This window comes from Bufo bufo, chromosome 10 (genome assembly GCF_905171765.1).
Source record: "Bufo bufo chromosome 10, aBufBuf1.1, whole genome shotgun sequence".
NCBI lineage: Eukaryota > Metazoa > Chordata > Amphibia > Anura > Bufonidae > Bufo > Bufo bufo.
The window spans coordinates 106,008,419-106,025,711 of NC_053398.1; the positions used below are offsets into that span (position 1 = coordinate 106,008,419).

Sequence of the window (17,293 nt, forward strand, 5' to 3'; positions counted from 1 at the left end):
CTGTGCCAATTAACATCTTAGAGCTACCAAGCCCTTTTGCTTCCAGATCTTCCTCATAAAATTCTGCTGGCTTGCAGTGAAAGGAGGGCGCACCCTCGCTTCCCTCAGGAAACACCCTGGTTCTTGGGTTCCTGTCAATTGTTATTAGGGGTGCCCGAATGGGTGCAGAGTGCAATGGCCAGCATATAGCTTATTTTTACTTATTTTTTTGCACAATTCCTGACTTTTCACTCATTTTTGAATAACATGGACAGCCCCTTTAAAGTGAATTTCCACCTTCGAGCACCATTTAGTTTTATTTCCATCCAAAATTCTATGCCCTCATAACTTCTAGAACACTTACTTCCTCTACACTGCGGCCTCTTCTGCCCTAAGGAGGAAGTTACCTTTGTAACTTCCTGTTCCTTTGACAGGAAATGTCTCTATCTGTGATAGATTACTTCTGTCTGAACACGTGTTATCCCAGAACAGTGAGGATGCCCATTTGCATCTGGAATACTTGGGCCGCGGCATAACACGCCCCTTCACTTACTAGGTGGCATGCTCTTCAGTTGTCAGCTACCGATATTACTGTGTACTAGTAGCTCATTGCTGAATATTGGCACTAGAGTCAAACCCATGTCAATAGCTGTTAACACAGGAGTTAGGGTCATATCTCAGTATATTGGCACTAGTACAGTGATCGCTAACCTCTGGCACTCCAGCTGTGGTGAAACTACAACTCCCAGCATGCTCCATTCATTTTTATGGAGTTCTGAGAACAGCGAAGCAAGTGTACATCTTGGGAGTGGAGGTTTTACCACAGCTGGAGTGCCGGAGGTACAGTAAGCCATCACAGCACTAGTAGATTCGAGTGTTGAGATCACCACCTGTCATATTTAAAGGGGTTTTCCTTTAATATATAATGATGACGTATCCTCAGGATAGGTCATCATTTATCACATCAGCAGGGGTCCGGGTCCTGGCATCCCCACCCATCAGCTGTTTCAGGGACCAGCTGTGCTTACCAGGGCTCTGGTGAACGCGGTGGCTCCCGGCAGATTTCCAAGCACAGCGCTGTACATTGTATAGTGGCTGTGCTTGGTATTGCAGCTCAGCCCTATTGATTTGAATGGGGCCGAGCTGCAACTAGACCATGTAATCGATGTACGGTGATATCACATGGCCTAGGAAGAGCCGGTGGTGCTCGCGGAGTGCCCGGCCTCTCCTAACAGCTGATTGGCAGAGGTTGCAGGACTTGGATCCCTGCAGATCTGACATTGATGACCAATTCTGAGGATATCTTTTCCTGGATAACCTCTTTAAAACTGTTTTGTGAGCTGGACAAGGTTGGCAACGTCTGGTTTAAACCAAAACTTGACACTGATAGTGGACAGTGCACTACATCTTAAAGGGGTTTTCTAGGACTTATTTGATCGGTGGGGTCCAACTCTCATCACCTTCACCGATCAGCTGTTTCAAGGAGCCATAGCCTTCAGACAAGCACTATGGCCTCTTCATAGTAGGCCAAGCACAGCACTGACCATTGTATAGCGGCAGTTCCTGGTATTAAAGCTCAGTCCCATTCATTTAAATGGGACTGAGCTTCACAAAGGCAATGTGACCGATGAACATGATGTCACTGGCTTAGGAATAGACTGCTGAGATTTCCCAAGCGCTGTTGTATCTTCCAGCAGTTTATTGGCAGGGGGGCTTGGAGTCGTTCGTCCCCCCCCCCATAACAATCAGATCTTGACCAATTTTCAAGTCTCAGGAAAACCTCTTGAAGCAAAAATCGCACTTTTATCTAAATAAAATCTAGGGGCACATTTTAGACCTTAATAAAACCCTGCACTGGAGGTGGATCCGCCGCAGTTATGTAGAGGTGCAGGCTTCCACCGCCGCTTCTAAATGTCTACCTGAGCTTTCTCATTTGACATGTCTATAATTTTTTTTCTTATCCTGTAGATGGTAATATGTGGCCTCCTTATTCTGCCGTTCCGAATTGTTATCTTTTTGACGGTGCTTATAATCTCCTGGTTGGTCGCGGTCATTGTCACCAGCTGCATTCCAAAAGACAGCACAGAGCCAATAAAAGGATGGAGGAGGTAACTGTGGGGCAAATATTATAATGAAGTAAAAGTACATGCCTACAACTAGGTGTTACCATTCTTCTTGTCAGTAGGGTGTGTCCCAACACACTGTCCAATCAGTGCTGACTCTGTAGGGACACACACCCTTGTGAGAACAGGAACGGGCACCATACAGTATATACAAATTACAGTTCTGCTGTCATTTAAATTATTTTTGTAAAATCCCTTTCAGAAATGTTGCAAAGCATTTTCTTAGCTGCCTTGGACGCCTGCTGTTCTTTTCTATGGGATTTCATGTTCGGGTCATTGGAAAACCTGCAAGCTCCTCAGAAGCACCGATTATGGTTGTTGCTCCACACTCTTCCTTCTTTGATGGCATTGCAGTTATCACATCAGGCATGCCCTCCACTGTATCCAGAGCAGAAAACATGTCGGTACCTATATTTGGCAGTAAGAAATTTTTTTATCATTTTTTTTACCATTTCCTTTTTTAGTTTTATGTATTTTATTCATCTGTTTACTTGTAAATTATAGAAGTTGTGTGGGATTTTAAAAAACAGCTCCATTATTGACCATTCAGGTGACAGAGCGGTGCAATTTCTGGCATAAAGCAAGCCCCTTTTCCTAAACTCATCTAACTTCTTTAACACTAATATTTCATAGTAACATAATTTATGTTGAAAAATACATATATCCATCCATTTCGGCCTGTTATCCTGCAAGTTGATCCAGAGGAAGGCAAAAAAAAAAAAAAAACTGTGAGGTAGAAGACAATTTTCCTAATTTTAGGGGAAAAAATTCCTTCCCGACTCCAATCAGGCAATCAGAATAACTCCCTGGATCAACGACCCCTCTCTTGTAGCTATATCCTGTAATATTATTACACTCCAGAAATACATCCAGGCCCCTCTTGAACTCTTTTAGTGAACTCACCATCACCACCTCCTCAGGCAGAGAGTTCCATAGTCTCACTGCTCTTACCGTAAAGAATCCTCTTCTATGTTTGTGTACAAACCTTCTTTCCTCCAGACGCAGAGGATGTCCCCTCGTCACAGTCACAGTCCTGGGGATAAATAGATGATGGGAGAGATCTCTGTACTGATTCAATTTTATTTTAATAAATCAATAGTACAAGTGATCATTGACTTTGAATTTGGTGATAATCCTGTACACAGGACTAGGAACACAGGTTACAGCTACTGTCTATAGAAGTCCATTAGAGAGAGGAGGGGTGGATGTAACAGCTGCAGATAGATAAGCACATGCACTGCTGCTGCTTCTAGTAGGCTTTCTATCTCACCGCTGTGCTGGATTCATATCTACACTGCTCAACACTGCTATATATGTTCTCTATGCTGTGGCTTTTGTAGTTGTGGGAAACAGAGATAGATGAGCAGGATCTCCACTTCTGTCTGTGTGCTGTGTATGGGAGACATCAATGCAGCTATCCTCCATACACTCTGGAAAGTCACCTTAAAGGCTATGTACACATTTGGAGGCAATTTTTGTTTATGATTGCATTTAACTCATTTTTGGCTAAAAATCATATCAATAGATTTTTATAAAAAATATTGAGCCATTCTGTCACAAAGGGTTAACTGTTTATTTTAACTGTGTGACTGGTACTTTTACTTTCACTTTGTGCTCTAATAACCCTCTTCTCTAAACTATTAAGAGGTCATAAACACTTATTTAAGCCACATTCTTATCAATAAGATAAGGATTGATCTATAATGAGTGTTTAGGAGGTCAGAGAGCAGAGATAAGGAGTCTGTCCGCTCCTAGTCTGACGGAAAAGATAAAAAAAATTCACAGGCTGCTACTACAGCATCTCAACTATGTACAGAAAAAAGGATTCCATATTTTTAATAGAGACCAATTAAAACATTTTTTTTAGCTCAAAATAAGTACAATGCAATAATAATAAAAAATTGTCCCCAAAGGTGTACATAGCATTTAAATTGTAGCAATGCTTCTTCACTGACTTAATATAGCATCCATAGGAATGTATGGAGCCCTACATTGAGATTTTATACACTGTATTTTTTTTAATCAAACAGAATCCTACAGAACGAAATGGTGTCATGGCACTATTTATTAGTTATCAGTTTATTAGCTATGGCATTCATGTATTCCTGTATCGCAGGAATTTTTCGTGCTCTTCAGCCTGTATTGGTGTCACGAGTGGATCCTGATTCTCGGCGGAACACGATAAAAGAGATAACAAAGCGAGCAACGTCAGGAGGCGAATGGCCCCAGGTTTGCAATTTTCCTTATGTACGTTGCACATTCATAACCTGCTAAACTGCACTTCGGGGGGGGACTGAACTTTCATAAAGCATTATTGGTGCCTCTCGGAGCCTCCTGTAGGTTGTATACTTTTCTCGGCTTCTGTCTCTTGTGCTTTTGAAGTGTTTCCTTTAAGACCACACGTCTTTATGCTTCTCAAGCTTCTTTTCGTTAGCTATACTTGCTGTTTTTACAATACAACGTATACTCGTTTCACAAAATCTCTTTCTCGATAGGTTTTAATTTTTCCTGAAGGAACTTGTACCAATCGCTCTTGTTTGATTTCCTTTAAACCAGGTAGGAAAGCGTAATCTTATCGGTAGGTATTTTTCTTTATCTCTAAGGTTATGAAGGGGTTGTTCAGGACATAAAAAGTCATTCAATTGTTACGAATATTGAAATTAATCAAACGTACTAATATACGTTAAATATGAAATCTGCATCAATGTTCTGATGAGTGCTGGTCCTGAAAGGTCCACTTTCGAATTTGCTCCGACACAAGTGGGGAGCTTTCTCCCTATCTCTTTGTTGGTGACACGCTTGAAGGCGACTGACTGGCTCAGTGCTGTAGATTCGCCAGACCCCTTCGCTGTCATGGCTGAAGCAGAGACAGAGAAGGAAGTAAGCTTTGCAAATGAACTGAGCCAGGCAGCCAGCCTTTTCATCAAGACATCGGCACAGAGAAAAGGAAGGAAGCTCTATGCTTGTTTCGGATCAAATGCAGAAGAGTTAGTTCCTGGACTGCAGAATAAGCACTTAGTAAATGTCACCCGGATCAACCCTATACAACCAGGCATATAGCTTGGTAGGGCTGTTGACGCTGATTAAACCAATACTTATCTTTTATCTGAAGGCAGTAGTGTTGTGGAGAAATTTGAACTATTATAAATATGCTAATCAGCTGTTGGAGCACCATTAGGCGAGCTTATGCTGTTCGAGCACCGCTCCAGCGACGCTCCTGGTGCTCCATACTGATACCATTCTTATTAAAATCACACCTTCTACCCTTTAGATTGACAGTCTGCGCACTCGCTGTCTAGAACGGCTTCAAGCCGACCATGCTGCCACTTCTGGGTTCAGTGACGTGAACGTAGCGTGCGCAATATGCATCTTCGCTCATCGGAATCAAGGCGAGATTTTGTGCGCACACGCCGTTCTAGACAGCGGGTGTGCAGGTGTGAGATCTCAGAGGTCTAGCACTGTCAATCTAAAGGGAGGGGGAAGTGATTTTAAGGAGAGGGGCGTCAGCATGGAGCACCAGGGGCATCGTTAAAGCGGTGCTCAAACTGCATAAGCCCACCTCCTGGTGCTCCAATAGCTCATATGTATAAAAGTTTAAATTTCTCCACAACACTACTACCTACAGATAAAAGGTAGGTATTGTTTTAATCAGGGTTGATCCGGGTGACAGAGGTTGTCTGACCTCCGAACCAAATTTAATTAAAGGCTTGAATGTTTAAAAAAAAAAAAAAAAAAAAAAAAACATTTATCTATTCAGCACTGGAGTGGTGATGATGGTCCTGTCCCCACTGCTTCCAGCCCCCTGTGGACTGACAGTGTGATGTCCTGCCTGTGGTTAAGGGCGCTGCTGCAGCCACTTACTGGCCTCAGCAGTAACATATCCCTGAGCTGCAAGTGACCACTGAGCCAGTCTTAGTAAATGTTAAACTAGAGGCTCGACACAATAAACTAATTGCTTGTATCAATGTGCTTTAATCTTGATATTCTCTGAAGAACGGCTCACAAGCGACAGCAGTATTTGCTATATAGAGCACATGGATTACCATGTTAGTGCTATGAAATGTGGCATCCAGCATGCTGCAGATTGCAATTTTTTCATTTGTGTTTTTAGGTGCGTTTCTTCCCCTGGTGTCTGTTCAGCCTGTGGTTCTTCGTTATCCCAACGCTTTGGTAAGAAATGAGACGTGGACTTGAAACACTATGTTAATATTAGAGTATGAGATTAAACTGAGCCACGTAATCTGTATTTCCCTTTCAGTTTTATGATATCAACTGTGTTATGTAAATGGAAAATATTTTAAGTCTGGATTCTCTACTCATCTGGCATTAAAGGGATTTTCTGGAAGTATGATAAGGATAGATCAGGATATTTCACCAATATCTGATTTGTAGCAGTCCGACATCTGGCACCCCCCTCCGATCAGTTTTGAAGAAGCCTCCGTTGAGCTCTGTGGCCTTCTCACAGCATACCAAGTAGAGCGCCATACATTGTATAGTGGCTATGCTTGGTATTGCAGCCCAGGCCCATTTACTTAAATGGGACTGAGCTGCAAATAAGCCATGTGAGCGATTAACATGACATCACTGACCTAGAAAGAGACAGCAGTGCTCACTGAAGATGCCAGGAGTTGACCCTCACTGATCAGATACTGACGACTCAAGGGACATTCACACAATGGATTTTACAGCAGAATTTTGGTGTGGACTGCCATTGGCAGTGACCTTTCTCCCTCCTGTACATCACAATGGGAGGCAGCCGCTGCTCCGCGATCCTCAGTGCTGCCTCCCATTGAGATGTATAGGAGGCAGAAAGGATGCAGTGAGTCTCCGGCAAAATTTCGGCACGCCGACAAAATTCCACTGTAAAAGCCATTGTGTGAACGTCCCCTTATCATGAGGATAGGATATCAATATTCTACTTCCAGAAAACTCCTTTAAGCAGAAGTGTGGAAACCTCTGCACAATATGTCTATTCTGCGTGGTTCAGATGCAGTGGCGTCGCTACAGGGGGGCAAGGGGGGGCAATTGCCCCCCCCAGGTCATTCCTTGCCCCCCCGGGTGCCCCCCCGCTGATTCGCTAATCGCTGCTGCGCTGCTGCTGCTGCACACAGATAGATACATACAGTCAGTCTGTCGTCTGAGAGTCACATGACAGATGGGGTTGTGCCGTGGTGGGGGCAGCGTTCGGACCCAGCGGACTCGTGCAGGGCGGGCGCAGGCTGGGAGTGTGGCAGCCGCAGAGACGAGTTGACGACTTGACGTCACAGTCGTCAACACGTAAAGCTGCGCTGCTGCGTGGCTGCCCGAGCGCGCAAACGGACTTTGTTCTTGTTCTGAGTTCTCTCTGCTCCTGCTATTGCTAAAAAGTTTTTAAAAAAGTATGTACCCCTATACCCCCACTACCTAGTACCTCGCCTCATGGCCTGCCCTCCCTCCTGCTTGGTTTGCGCCCAGCCCCTCCTCAACCTGTCCCTGATGATACGGTTACCCCTATAACTTAGGGTATAATTGGCACATTATACAGGGGTAATATAACCAAGGACCCCTGTATAATGTCCCCTGATAGCACTGAGTCCTCCTCAGTTATATTACCCTTGTATAATGTACCCTGATACACCGTAGTTATAATATTACCCATAATGTCCCCTGATACCCCTCAGTTATATAACTGAGGGTAATCAGGGTACATTATACAGGGGGTAATATAACTAAGGGGTATCAGGGTACATTATACAGGGGGTAATATAACTTATATTACCACCGTATAATGCCTGATAGGCCTCCTGAGTTAAATTACCATGTATAATTATGTACCCGGATACCCCTTAGTTATATGATCACGGCGGGGTCATATAACTAAGGGGTATCAGGGTACATTATTATACAGGGGTAATATAACTCAGGAGGCCTATCAGGCATTATACGGTGGTAATATAAGTTATATTACCCCCTGTATAATGTACCCTGATACCCCTTAGTTATATAACTGAGGGGTATCAGGGGACATTATGGGTAATATTATAACTAAGGGGTATCAGGGTACATTATGGGTAATATTATAACTAAGGGGTATCAAGGTACATTATACAAGGGTAATATAACTCAGGAGGTCTATCAGGCATTATACAGTTTTAATATAGCTTACATTACCCCTGTATAATGTACCCTGATACCCCTCAGTTATATTACCCCTGTGTAATGTACCCTGATATCCCTTAGTTATATAATATAACTAAGGGGTATCAGGGTACATTACACAGGGGTAATGTAAGCTATATTAACACTGTATAATGCCTGATAGACCTCCTGAGTTATATTACCCTTGTATAATGTACCTTGATACCCCTTAGTTATAATATTACCCATAATGTACCCTGATACCCCTTAGTTATAATATTACCCATAATGTCCCCTGATACCCCTCAGTTATATAACTAAGGGGTATCAGGGTACATTATACAGGGGTAACATAACTAAGGAGTTCTATCCTATCAGGGACGTAATACAGGGGTAATGTAAGCTATATTAACACTGTATAATGCCTGATAGACCTCCTGAGTTATATTACAACCAAAGTACCCTGATACCCCTTAATTATATTACTCCGGCGCCAGGGGCATAGCTGCAGGGGAAGCGGCTGCTTTAGTATTTTTGAGTAGTATGATTAGCTGGTGAAAATTATTAGTGCCCCCCCATTTTTGACTGTGTATCTTCTGTGCCCCCCCTATATATTGATCCTAGAGTCGCCACTGTTCAGATGAGTAAGACTTCAAGTGGATTTGTCATTAAAACATGCAACCTTAGTTAAACATTTCTGTAATAACTTACTATAAGTCACTAACAAAATACAGCTCCCCCTCTCTACGGTTATGTCTGCGCCTGTATTCTGTAGTGTCTGCCAGTGATTGCTGACCCTCCACCCTCTACTATGCAGGGTCACAGGAAACTCAAGGTTGCTTAAAGGGAACCTGTCACTGGGATTTTGTGTATAGAGCTGAGGACATGGGTTGCTAGATGGCCGCTAGCGCATCCGCAATACCCAGTCCCCATAGCTCTGTGTGCTTTTATTGTGTAAAAAAACCGAATTGATCCATATGCAAATTAACCTGAGATGAGTCCTGTACGTGAGATGAGTCCAGCGTGAAGGAGCCCAGCACCGCCCCGCATCCTCCGAATCTCCTCCTTGCTCCCCGACTTCAGAAAGCTAGAGCGCCGTAATCTCGCGATGCGATGCTAACTCGCGCATCGTGAGATTACGGCGCTCTGGCTTTCTGACGTCTGGAGATTCTGAGGATGCGGGGCGGTGCTGGGCTCCTTCACGCTGGACTCATCTCACGTACAGGACTCATCTCAGGGTAATTTGCATATGGATCAAATCGTTTTTAGTTTTTTTTTTACACAATAAAAGCACACAGAGCTATGGGGACTGGGTATTGCGGATGTGCTAGCGGCCATCTAGCAACCCATGTCCTCAGCTCTATACACAAAATCCTGGTGACAGGTTCCCTTTAAAGCGACCCTCCAAGCTCTCCCTTACTACAGCTCATGTGCCTCAGTATACATGGGTCATTTACATCACGACCTAATAATCGTTAATTTACAAGTATTGAAAAATTTATATTTTGTTCCTGTAGGATACAGTCACCTGGACATGGCAAGGATACACTGTGTAGGTATCAAGTGGTGGAAAGTAACTGCATATACATTGCTCTGTACATGAATATAGTGTGTGTGTATGTATGTATGTATATATATATATATATATATAGTGCCTTGAAAAATATTTCTACCCCTTGAACTTTTTTCTAAATCTTTAATAAATAAAAATCTGGAAAGTGTGGCATGCATTTGTATTCAGCTCCCTTGAGTCAATACTTTGTAAGACCACCTTGGCTGCAGGTCTTTTGGGGTATGTCTCTACCAGCTTTGCACATCTAGAGGCTGACATTTTTGCCCATTCTTCTCTGTAAAATAGTTCCAGCTCAGTCAGATTAGATGGAGAACGTCTGTGAAAAGTCAATTTCAAGTCGTGCCACAGATTCTCAACGGGATTGAAGTCTAGACTTTGACTGGACCATTCTAACATATGAATATGCTTTGATCTAGACCATTCCATTGTAGCTCTGGCTGTATGTTTAGGGTCATTGTCCTGCTGGAAGGTGAACCATCACCCCAGTCTCAAGTCTTTTGCAGCCTCTAACAGGTTTTCCTCCAGGATTGCCCTGTATTTATCCATCTTCCCATCAACTCTGACCAGCTTCCCTGTCCCTGCCAAAGAAAAGCATCCCCACAGCATGATGTGCGACCGCCATGTTTCACTGTGTGTTCAGGGTGATGTGCAGAGTTAGGCCTCTTTCACACGGGCGTTGCGGGAACATGCGCGATTTTCATTGTAATGTGTTTTGCACGCGCGTGAGAAAAATCGGCATGTTTGGTACCCAAACCCGAACTTCGGGCTTGGGATCGGTGTTCTGTAGATTGTATTATTTTCCCTTATAACATGGTTATAAGGGAAAATAATAGCATTCTTAATACAGAATGCATAGTACAATAGCGCTGGAGGGGTTAAAAAAATGTAAATAAAAAATTTAACTCACCTTAATCCACTTGCTCGCGCAGCCGGCATCTCTTCTTTGCTGTGTACAGGAAAAGGACCTGTGGTGACGTCACTCAGGTCGTCACATGGTCCATCACATGATCTTTTACCATGGTGATGGATCATGTGATGGACCATGTGATGACCGGACTGACGTCACCGCAGTTCCTTTTCCTGTACACAGCAAAGAAGACAAAAGAGATGCCGGCTGCACGAGCAAGTGGATTAAGGTGAGTTAAATTATTTTTTATTTTATTTTTTAACCCCTCCAGCGCTATTGTACTATGCATTCTGTATTCAGAATGCTATTATTTTACCTTTTATAACCATGTTATAAGGGAAAATAATAAAGATCGGGTCCCCATCCCGATCGTCACCTAGCAACCGTGCGTGAAAATCGCACCGCATCCGCACTTGCTTGCGGATGCTTGCGATTTTCACGCAGCCCCATTCACTTTTATGGGGCCTGCGTTGCGTGAAAAACGCACAAAATAAAGCTTGCTGCAATTTTCACGCAACGCACAAGTGATGCGTGAAAATCACCGCTCATGTGAACAGCCCCATAAAAATGAGTGGGTCCTGATTCAGTGCGGGTGCAATGCGTTCAACTCACGCGTTGCACCCGCGCGGAAAACTCGCCCGTGTGAAAGGGGCCTTAGTCTTCCACCACACCTAGCATTTTGCCTTTAGGCTAAAAAGTTTGACTTTGGTCTCATCTGACGAGAGCAGCTTCTTCCACACGTTTGCTGTGTCCTCTACATGGCTTGTGGCAAACTACAAACAGGTCTTCTTATGGCTTGCTTTCAAAAATGGCTTTCTTCTTGCCACTCTTCTATAAAGGCCAGATTTGTGGAGTACACGACTAATAGGCATTTGGTGACACTGGATTTTATTTAGGGGCATCAGAGTACAGGGGGCTGAATACAAATGCACCCCACACTTTTCCAATTTTTATTTATTTCTTAAAAATTTTGAAAACCATGTATCAATTTCTTTTAACTTTGCACATACTTGCCACTTTGTGTTGGTCTGTAACAGGGATGCCCAACCTGCGGCCCTCCAGCTGTTGCAAAACTACAACTCTAGCATGCCTGGACAGCCTACAGCTATTAGGGCATGCTGGGAGGTTTAGTTTTGCAACAGCTGGAGGGCCGCAGGTTAAGTATCCCTGCTCTATCACATAAAATCCTAATACAACCACAAACTTTAATGTATTTTAACATGAAGATATGTGGAAAAATACAAGGGGTAGGAATACTTTTTTAAGGCACTGTATATTGCATTCGGAAAGTCCTCAGACCCTTTCACTTTTTTCATATTTTGTTATGTTGCTGCCTTGTGCTAAAATAAAAAATAAAAAATAAAGTTCTCTCCAACCTGACAGAGCATCTTTATGGAGATGAGCGATCTTTAGTGCAATTGTTTGTCAGCAGCACCCCCCTATATACCCAGTGATGTGCAATCTACAAATGATATTTTGTGTTGCACGAATGATTGGATCAATCAGCAAATTAGTGCAATCACAGACAGAGGCCCCTTATCAGGATTCGGCAGATTAAAGGATTTTTACTATACAATCCAATTTGCATTACTTTCGATCTACCAGGGGCTGGACAAGCTCTATTTTTTGGGTGGATGCCCCCTATTTTTCAGAATGCCCCTTCCCCCTCAGTCCCTAAAGTTTAGCAGATGGATGCACAATACGTTTTGTACCTGTCCCTTGTTGCTCCACCAATTCACTGTGAAATTTACTCTGTAATGTTGCCAAAGAACATTACATATTTATTAATTTTTTTTATGTTCTGTTCACATTCATTTTGTGGTTTCCATCATAAATGGAAAACCTGATACAGTGATGGATCCATCACACAGCCGACACCAGAGGCAAATGACAGACCTCATTGACTTATGATGGGGAACATTGGCTTCTGCTGTCGTGTCCGTAGTTTTGATGATGCTATTTTTTTCATTGAATGTGAAGGTATCTGCAAAGGTGGCTCCTGATGGAGCCTCCAACTCAGATGAGAACAGAGCCTTATTGGACAAACGCCTCCTAGGTGGGAGACACCTGCCGGTATTGTGGGGATTCACTCTGGTAGGCAGATTAGCGGACGCAGTACAGAGGCAAAAACAAAGTCTTTGATTTAAACAATGCAGTGTTTATTCACAGTGTTTATTCGTCATCTTGGTGTTCATTCACACCATGACAAGTCCACAGAACTGGCATGTTAGCGGTTTTGGCAGTAGCAGTCCCCAGCAGGCTTTAGGGCCTGCTTCCCAGCAATACGTCTCTCAGCCCTTTAGTACGGCACATATCATGCAGATCTCAAACCACAGAGACTCCACAGATTCACTGTGAAATGGAGGATAATCCATACCCAGCTGAAACTGCTGGCTGGGTTTTATATCCCTAACCAAAACCCGGCCTGGAACGTGGGGAACAGCCACCCACCCTGCACTTTGGCTGCTCCCAGTAAGAGCCGGATCGGCTTTACAGCCACACTAAATAACCGAAAGTGTCAGTCAGCACTAGCTGCCGCTGACACTCAAAATTACCGGCTCTTACCTCATCAAGGCCAGGAACCTCGGTGACACATATCTTCCGTCAATGACGGCCCCTTGCGCTTTCCTACATACCTCCCCCCTTTGTTCAACCCTGAGGGGGTGAACACCCGCCAGACAGTGTACCCGGGACAGGGCATCTGCATTTCCCTGTAACCTGCCTGCACTATGTTCCACTGAAAACTTGAAGTTCTGTAGAGACAAAAAACCACCTGGTGACCCGAGCATTTCTCTCTTTGGCTTGGCTCATCCACTTGAGAGGGGAGTGGACGGTTACCAGATGGAACTTTCTCTCCAACAGATAATAGCAGAGAGACTCGAGTGCCCACTTGATGGCCAGGCACTCTCTCTCCACTATACTGTACCTAGTCTCGGCTGGGGTAAGTTTGCGGCTCAGGAAAAAAAAACGGGATGTTCCTCCCCATTGATGTCCTGAGAGAGTACAGTTCAGAGGCATCGGTCTATACAACAAACTCCCTCTTGAAGTCTGGCGTAACCAACACCCGGGAGCCACATAGGGGCGACTTCAGAGCGGAGAAAGCTTTTTCCGCCTGCTCATTCCAGTGGACCATCACTGATTTCCGTCCCTTCAAAAGGCCTGTCAATGGTGCAGCGACTGTAGCAAAGTGGGGGACAAACTTCATATAGTATCCCACAATTCCTAGGAACGACTTTACTTGCCGAGTAGTGACCGGTTATGGCGAATTCCGAATTGTCTCAATTTTGTTTACCTGAGGTTTAATAATTCCGTGCCCAATTACATACCCCAGGTACTTGGTCTCTTCTAACCCTATCGCGCACTTTTTGGGGTTAGCGGTTAAGCCAGCCTTCCTAAGAGAGTCCACTACAGCCTGTACTTTAGGTAGGTGACTTTCCCAGTCGGTGCTGTGGATAACGATATCGTCCAGGTACGCCGAAGCATACCGACGATGAGGACGGAGTACAATATCCATTAGCCTTTGAAACGTGGTGGGAGCGCCATGCAGACCAAAGGGTAATACCTTGTACTGATACAGCCCCTCTGGCATGATAGCCATTTTTACCTTGGTAGCTTCTGTCAAGGGTACCTGCCAGTACCCTTTGGTGAGGTCCAACACAGAAAAATACCGGGCTTGACCTAACTTCTCAATAAGCTCATCTACTCGGGGCATGGGATATGCATCAAACTTGGACACCTCTTTCAGTTTGCGGAAGTTGTTACAGAAGCGCAATGTCCCATCCGGCTCGGGTATTAAGACTATCGGACTGGCCTATTCACTTTTTGACTCCTCAATGACACCTAGCTGTAGCATTACAGGGAGTGCAGAATTATTAGGCAAGTTGTATTTTTGAGGATTAATTTTATTATTGAACAACAACCATGTTCTCAATGAACCCAAAAAAACTCATTAATATCAAAGCTGAATATTTTTGGAAGTAGTTTTTAGTTTGTTTTTCGTTTTAGCTATTTTAGGGGGATATCTGTGTGTGCAGGTGACTATTACTGTGCATAATTATTAGGCAACTTAACAAAAAACAAATATATACCCATTTCAATTATTTATTTTTACCAGTGAAACCAATATAACATCTCAACATTCACAAATATACATTTCTGACATTCAAAAACAAAACAAAAACAAATCAGTGACCAATATAGCCACCTTTCTTTGCAAGGACACTCAAAAGCCTGCCATCCATGGATTCTGTCAGTGTTTTGATCTGTTCACCATCAACATTGCGTGCAGCAGCAACCACAGCCTCCCAGACACTGTTCAGAGAGGTGTACTGTTTTCCCTCCTTGTAAATCTCACATTTGATGATGGACCACAGGTTCTCAATGGGGTTCAGATCAGGTGAACAATGTCATTAGATTTTCTTCTTTTATACCCTTTCTTGCCAGCCACGCTGTGGAGTACTTGGACGCGTGTGATGGAGCATTGTCCTGCATGAAAATCATGTTTTTCTTGAAGGATGCAGACTTCCTGTACCACTGCTTGAAGAAGGTGTCTTCCAGAAACTGGCAGTAGGACTGGGAGTTGAGCTTGACTCCATCCTCAACCCGAAAAGGCCTCACAAGCTCATCTTTGATGATACCAGCCCAAACCAGTACTCCACCTCCACCTTGCTGGCGTCTGAGTCGGACTGGAGCTCTCTGCCCTTTACCAATCCAGCCACGGGCCCATCCATCTGGCCCATCAAGACTCACTCTCATTTCATCAGTCCATAAAACCTTAGAAAAATCAGTCTTGAGATATTTCTTGGCCCAGTCTTGACGTTTCAGCTTAAACATAGAAACATAGAATGTGTCGGCAGATAAGAACCATTTGGCCCATCTAGTCTGCCCAATATACTGAATACTATGGATAGCCCCCGGCCCTATCTTATATGAAGGATGGCCTTATGCCTATCCCATGCATGCTTAAACCCCTTCACTGTATTTGCAGCTACCACTTCTGCAGGAAGGCTATTCCATGCATCCACTACTCTCTCAGTAAAGTAATACTTCCTTATATTACTTTTAAACCTTTGCCCCTCTAATTTAAAACTCTGTCCTCTTGTGGTAGTTTTTCTTCTTTTAAATATGCTCTCTTCCTTTACCGAGTTGATTCCCTTTATGTATTTAAAAGTTTCTATTATATCCCCTCTGTCTCTTCTTTCTTCCAAGCTATACATATTAAGGTCCTTTAACCTTTCCTGGTAAGTTTTATCCTGCAATCCATGTACTAGTTTAGTAGCTCTTCTCTGAACTCTCTCTAGAGTATCTATATCCTTCTGGAGATATGGCCTCCAGTACTGCGCACAATACTCCAAGTGAGGTCTCACCAGTGTTCTGTACAGCGGCATAAGCACTTCACTCTTTCTACTGCTTATACCTCTCCCTATACATCCAAGCATTCTGCTGGCATTTCGTGCTGCTCTATTACATTGTCTTCCCACCTTTAAGTCTTCTGAAATAATTACTCCTAAATCCCTTTCCTCAGATACTGAGGTCAGGACTGTGTCAAATATTCTATATTCTGCCCTTGGGTTTTTACGCCCCAGGTGCATTATCTTGCACTTATCCACATTAAATTTCAGTTTCCAGAGTTCTGACCATTCTTCTAGTTTTCCTAAATCCTTTTCCATTTGGCGTTTCCCTCCAGGAACGTGTGTCTTGTTCAGTGGTGGTCGTCTTTCAGCCTTTCTTACCTTGGCCATGTCTCTGAGTATTGCACACCTTGTGCTTTTGGGCACTCCAGTGATGTTGCAGCTCTGAAATATGGCCAAACTGGTGGCAAGTGGCATCTTGGCAGCTGCACGCTTGACTTTTCTCAGTTCATGGGCAGTTATTTTGCGCCTTGGTTTTTCCACACGCTTCTTGCGACCCTGTTGACTATTTTGAATGAAACGCTTGATTGTTCGATGATCACGCTTCAGAAGCTTTGCAATTTTAAGAGTGCTGCATCCCTCTGCAAGATATCTCACTATTTTTGACTTTTCTGAGCCTGTCAAGTCCTTCTTTTGACCCATTTTGCCAAAGGAAAGGAAGTTGCCTAATAATTATGCACACCTAATATAGGGTGTTGATGTCATTAGACCACACCCCTTCTCATTACAGAGATGCACATCACCTAATATGCTTAATTGGTAGTAGGCTTTCGAGCCTATACAGCTTGGAGTAAGACAACATGCATAAAGAGGATGATGTGGTCAAAATACTCATTTGCCTAATAATTCTGCACGCAGTGTAGCTGCACTTCCTTCGCGATGGCTTGTCGCCGAGCCTCTGGTACCCTGTATGGTTTTAACCGGACTTTTGCCTGAGGCTCAGTGATAATGTCATGTCAGATTAGGGAAGTGCGTCCAGGAAGGTCCGAGAACACATCCGTGTTCCGACTAATGAACTCCCTGGCTTCCTGAGCCTGTTTAGAGGAGAGGCCGTCAGCAATTTTCACTGTGGCAGCCGCTTCCCTTGCTTCAGACAGAGGGACCAAATCCGCTTCCCCTAGAAACCCTGGACGTGGGCTGTCTTCCGTACAGGTTTCCCTATCTTTCCAGGGTTTGAGCAGAT

General features: G+C 43.8%; 1 protein-coding gene across 1 annotated transcript in view; it reads left to right on the plus strand.

Moving 5' to 3' along the window:
• Positions 1-17,293, plus strand: part of LPCAT2 (lysophosphatidylcholine acyltransferase 2) — a 75,443-nt gene that overhangs the window by 22,707 nt on the left and 35,443 nt on the right. The window contains exons 3-8 of the mRNA XM_040409277.1: positions 1,948-2,087; positions 2,305-2,522; positions 4,219-4,331; positions 4,598-4,658; positions 6,214-6,272; positions 9,737-9,771. Coding sequence (XP_040265211.1) covers positions 1,948-2,087; positions 2,305-2,522; positions 4,219-4,331; positions 4,598-4,658; positions 6,214-6,272; positions 9,737-9,771 — 626 coding nt within the window. The remainder of the gene's footprint in view (positions 1-1,947; positions 2,088-2,304; positions 2,523-4,218; positions 4,332-4,597; positions 4,659-6,213; positions 6,273-9,736; positions 9,772-17,293) is intronic.